Below are 6,000 nucleotides of genomic sequence, written 5' to 3'. Positions count from 1 at the left end.
TGTACCTGGCTGGACGATGCAGTGAGCTGCACCAGGGGGCGGAGTCTAAGGAGCCGCTGGTTTTCACCAGAGCCCGCCACAAAGGGGGATGGACTTTCTGCGGCAGGCGGCTCCCAGGTCGCTACCCCTGGCACGCCTCGTCCACAAAAGGCAGCCGAGGTGATACGAGGCAGGGAAGGAAGAGACAAACTCAGAGTCAGGGACAGGCAAGTAGGTCAGGAAACGTAGCAAGATAAATGGTGCACGGAATAGCAGATAACACAGGGAACACTTTCTCTAAGGCAACAGGGCACAAAGATCCGGCAGGGAACAGGAGGAAGTGCGGGGTTAAATAGGGTAAGTTCCAAGGAAACCCCAATCAGTGGTGCACTGGCCCTTTAAATCTCTGAGAACTGATGCGCGACACAAGGGAGGACAGAGGAAGCAGGAAGATGGCGGGGCAGGTGAGAACCGTCGGACCGAGCGCTATCGCATCATGCGAAGCGCATTGCGGTCCGTGCGGGGGTTAGGGCAGAGAGTGTGCCCACGTCCAGCAGCGGTACACGTAACAATTGGCTGGTCCTAACTGGACATGATAAAGGAATGGACTATACCAAAGATAGAGGAAGATCTGACAAAGGTAGTCGATCAGCAAGATGGTCACCCTGATCACCTCCGTAGTCAGCAGAATGGTCACCTCCACATTAGAGCCCTGTGCTGGACTGTCTTCTTAAAGGGGTACTCCGCTGGAAAACATTTTTTTTTTTTTTTTATCAACTGGTGACAGAAAGTTTAAACAGATTTGTAAATGACTTCTATTTAAAAATCTTAATCCTTCCAGTACATATCAGCTGCTGTATACTACAGAGGAAGTTCTTTTCTTTATTAATTTCCTTTCTGTCAGACCACAGTGCTCTCTGCTGACACCTCTGTCCATTTTAGGAACTGTGCAGAGCAGGAACAAATCCCCATAGCAAACCTATCCTGCTCTGGACAGTTCCTTTACATGGACAGAGGTGTCAGCAGAGAGCACAGTGGTCAGACAAAGGAAATTCAAAAAGAAAAGAACTTCCTCTGCAGTATAAAGTGGCTAATAAGTACTGGAAGGATTAATATTTTTTTTATAGAAGTAATTTACAAATCTGTTTAACTTTCTGGCACCAGTTGATTTAAAAGAAAATGTTTTCCAGTGGAGTGCCCCTTCAATCCTGCTCCCGTGAGATTTCTGACAGTTATCGCCAACTCCCACAAGGTGTGTTCCACTCCCGCAACATGGGTGTCCAATTCTGCCCAATCCCGACATAATTTTATCACAGGGTTTAGAAATAGTACCCTCTGTGCCATTTCATTAACGGCTGTCACGCCCCCTCCATAGGCTTGCATTGAGGGGGCGGAGCGTGATGTCACACGGGGGCAGAGCCGTGAAGTCACTATGCTCCGTCTCCGTGATTGCCAGTAATCAGACCCGGAGCGAGCACGCTCCGGGGGCTGATTCTAGCGGGGTGCGGCGTGGAAGATCACGGGGGGTCCCCAGCGGCAGGACGCCCACGATCAGGCATCTTGTCCCCTATCTTTTGTACCCCTTTAAAGAATTCTCTTACATGTAGATTTACACTGATCAGATCTATATAACAAGTACCGTACTTTACAACAGCTTAGAAGAGTTATTATAATACTACCTTGTATTCTAAGAGATTCAGTCTATAAAAACATTCATGGTTATTATACAGATTATGGGGTAAAAACATAGCAGTGCACAGTACACAGCCCTGGGAATTGTGGTCCCATACGTATTTACGTAGTTACTTCCATTGGTTGCAAACAAAGAAGGTAACCATTTGAAGTCTGAGCTTCTATAAGTTATCATATTATGCTATAAAATGGCTGCCATTCAAGGAATATTCTGCAGAGTTGAGCAAAATGAAAGTGCAAATCCACAAAGCTGAAGCATCTGTGGTGGATTCTGTCCAGAGATAAAAGTGCTTTCTGTGCCAGGCACTGCCTCCGAGACTGAGAAGTGACATCATGGCCAGCCCCCTAGTGATGTCACGCCCCCTCCCATAGACATGAATGGAGGGGGCGTGGTGTGACGTCAAGTCCCCATCTCGGGGGCTGCACCAAGATTGCGGGGGTCCCAGTGGTGGGACCCCTGTGATCATACATCTTGTATAAAGCCGGAATACCCCTTTAAAGGGAATCCATAGCATTGAATATAGTTTATGATCTGCCAGTATCATGTTATCGAGCTGGAGGAGATAATACTTGTTGTCCAGGATTGGAAAAACTCTGCCTAATTTTTGCAAAAACCGCATCATTCTTGACCACAGGTTGTGTGTAGTTCTGCAACTCTGTCCCATTTATGGAGCTAAATTGCAATACCAGACACAACCTGTGGACATGAGTGGCTCTGTTTTTGTGAGAGAAAAAAGCAAGGTTTTTTTTTAATCCCAGACAACCCTTTTAATATATAATTTTGTAGAAAAAGAAAGTAACTTGGAATTTATACATGTAAATCTCTGCTCAACCCTAGGACCTGGGGCCTAGAAGTTATTCTGGAATTTTTATTTTTGCATTTTTGGCACAATGAACAAAAACAACAAAGAAAAGTAAAAACATTACAATAAAAGAAGTCTCAAAATATGGTCTGGGAGACAATAGGGTACACAGTTTCCAGTAAAACATAAAAATAGATCATATTAATAAGGACTAGTAGCACAGTGCAGAATGCATCAAACTAAATATTATAAAAATGTACAAAAGTCAACCAACCCGGACACATATACACCACATCCATTCACACTATTCTGGAACTTTTCTAACAAAACTATATATGAATGTGCTAAGCTCCTCTTGCTCTATAACATGTCTGGACTGCAATGTAAATAGTGACAAGTCCCATTTAAGTCTAAAGCCTCATTTCACAGTATGTCCTATTATCAAATATAACTCTTTCCAACCAATAATAGTTTAAGAAAAAAATACATTTTAAGCTAAATTAAAGGGCTACTCCAGGGAACTAAACCCATAGCCCATCTTTTCCCTCTAACCAACCTATGTATTTGTCTAAATATCATTCATTAGCTATATAACGCAGTTTCCCTCTTTCAGCTGTCACTAACAGGCTGTGAGAGAAAGACGTCATAACCTGATCCTGCTTGTCTTTGTGCAAACCTCTCAGTGAGACTAGCCCCCACCCTCCTGGAAGACAAACACCACATGATTTTCATTTTTACAGCCACACCTCCCCTCCCCCTACCTGTGTGAGGATCTTTCTGGCAGAGAAGTCTCCACAGAACATAAAGCTGCTCTTTTCCTGCTGTAGATCTAATCACTGACTGCTGCCATTCAGAGCATAGCATGATTTATTGCTGGGGGGGGGGGGGGGGTAGTTTAAAAGAAAAGACATGTACAGTGTGTTTACAACAACACAGCATGCACACAAATAGTAAGAGCAATTGGCTGGCAGCCATTACAGAGAGTCGCACTGACTGCTGGGAGTTATTGTCTAGGCTGCAAGGAAGGAAAAAAGAATGTTTAGGACACAACAGGGGCAAGAAGAGCTGGCAAAATCACATGGATAACTACAGGGCACACAGAACAGGTATTGTGGTGGCTTTGGGTCATTTTTATTTTTATTAACTTCCCTGGAGCACCCCTTTAAAGCTTCATATTTAAACATACTTAACTTCAAACTGACCATATAAAAAATATATAAAAATATTACAAAAGTATAGTAAAACTATTAAAAACTATTAGGCCAAGCAAATATTGTAATGTGATTATTTCACTGGGACAATTGCTCCAATTTTCCTTTGCTGTACTGTCCAGGTATATATTTCAGATCTGTCTTTTACATAATCTTTGGCTCTTGCTGCATTGCATGTTTTGGACCTGTAGTTCTACATATTTCTCACTTTTACCGTGATGTCTGGTCATTTTACATTTTTAATAAAATTGTAAATCGTGCTGCTCAGCAGACAGTAAGATACAGGTCAGAGTTATTCCAGAATTAAGAGGAGTCTCCTGGGCTTTCCGTCTTCTGGTGGACTGTCTAGTTCAATATATCTTGAAATGATAAACCATGGGAGATGAATAAAGATCTATCCAATTACAGCCCCATATTATACACAGCATTTCCCAGATGTACTACAGATCCATCTCGGTGTCTTTCTTATAATAAGCCTGTCACCGCGGATGACCTGGCCGCTCCAGTAAGGCACATAAGCTGTCATAAAAAAGGATAAAAAGAAGTCTGCAACACTGTGACAGTCTGCAGATCTGGCAGAGAAGTAAAACTTATAAAAGAACTATTGGAACTTTCTGTGGCATCTTAGCATATTACAATAAGGAAATGTTAAATACAGAACAGTATAAACATATAATCTACAGAGATGAAGGTCACGGCGGTGTCTTCACTTTGTGGCAGGGTCATTTGGTGGTTTTAGTTTGTATGTAGTAAAATAGGAGACGACTTGTTGTGGGACCTCTGCCAAGACGTTTTGTGCAAGGGCCTCTTTTGGAGCCTAAGGTAAAAGGGGACAAGAAAAAAATATTTTACATGAATAAACAACCTAAAAGCATGAAGAGCTCAAAATGACCAATGCAAACACAAGATATTTGAGTACAACAGAAATCAATGGCCAAAAAGGTGAACATCAACCTACTTGGTGACCATGGAGGCCATAAAACCAATTCTTTTTTTTTTCTAATCAAATATGGTGGCTTAAAGGGGTACTCCACTGGAAAATATATATTTTTATTTTAAATCAACTGATGCCAGAAAGTTAAACAGGATAGGGGATACGTAGCTGATTGCAGGGGGTTTGACCACTGCGATCTTTGGAACGGGACCCTGACTCTCTCATTAAAGGGGTATTCCGCCCCTAGACATCTTATCCCCTATCCAAAGGATAGGGGATAAGATGTCAGATCGCCGGGGTCCCGCTGCTGGGGACCCCGGGGATCGCTGCTGCAGCACCCCGCTATCATTACTGCGCAGAGCGAGATCGCTCTGCACGTAATGACGGGCAATACAGGGGCCGGAGCATCGTTACGTCACGTCTCCGCCCCTCGTGACGTCACGGCCCGCCCCCGTCAATACAAGTCTATGGGAAGGGGGCGTGGAGGTCGTTACGCCCCCTGCCATAGACTTGCATTAAGGGGATGGGCCGTGATGTCACGAGGGGCGGAGCCATGACGTCACGCTGCTCCGGCCCCTGTATCGCGAACTCGCTCTGTGCAGTAATGATGGCGGGGTGCCGCAGCGGCGATCCCCGGGGTCCCCAGCAGCGGGACCGCGGCGATCTAACATCTTATCCCCTATCCTTTGGATAGGGGATAAGATGCCAGGGGCGGAGTACCCCTTTAAGGAGCGCTTCAGTCATTTCTATGGAAGCGCCAATGATGCCAGAGTGCTGTACGGTTCAGGAGATCGCAGGGGTCCCAGAGGTCAACCCCCCCCCCCCCCCATTCAGCTGCTTATTATTTTTTGCTGGAATTCCCCTATAATGGATACATATATGCAATGGCATTACGGATTACAAAATATATATTTTAATAGTCCTGAAATATTGAGTAGTCCAGTTTAAAAAAAAAAAAAAGTGTATCCCCTATCCAAAGGATCAGATAGTGGGGGGTCTGACTGCTTGGAACCCGCCCCCCTACCCCCACAATCTCCTATCTGGCCCCCGGGAGAGATGAATGGAGGGTGGAAGCTGGATTACCCCTCTAAAATTATGCCAGACAGGTCTTCCAGGACTATATTATAGTGCTATTACTGTTTAAAGTAATCAACTGCACAATGGATAACAATGGCACTCGTCAGACCCCATTCAAGTCCATTTTTATCTGGTATTTTGGAAAGAATTAGAGATGGAGACCGGAGCCTTGGACACAGATGTGAACATATCCTAAGTCATTGCACAACCTAGTGATTTGCCATCACTTTGTGAAAAGAAAATACATATTTAATTATTTTATCATGGAAAGCTGTAACTTTTTCATATACTGTTATATTTCATA

The 6,000-nt window shown here is 44.0% G+C and overlaps 1 protein-coding gene across 6 annotated transcripts in view; it reads right to left on the bottom strand.

Moving 5' to 3' along the window:
• Positions 1–901: 901 nt before the first annotated feature.
• Positions 902–6,000, bottom strand: part of CPNE3 (copine 3) — a 102,536-nt gene continuing 97,437 nt past the window's right edge. For all 6 annotated transcript variants that reach the window (XM_056522282.1, XM_056522284.1, XM_056522283.1 and 3 more), the window contains one exon: positions 902–4,502. In XM_056522282.1, the coding sequence (XP_056378257.1) occupies positions 4,392–4,502 (111 nt within the window). In that variant the 3' untranslated portion in view covers positions 902–4,391. The remainder of the gene's footprint in view (positions 4,503–6,000) is intronic.

Source organism: Hyla sarda, chromosome 5 (assembly GCF_029499605.1).
Source record: "Hyla sarda isolate aHylSar1 chromosome 5, aHylSar1.hap1, whole genome shotgun sequence".
NCBI lineage: Eukaryota > Metazoa > Chordata > Amphibia > Anura > Hylidae > Hyla > Hyla sarda.
The sequence above is the reverse complement of the archived record's forward strand: the minus strand, read 5'-3'. Positions and strand labels throughout refer to the sequence as shown.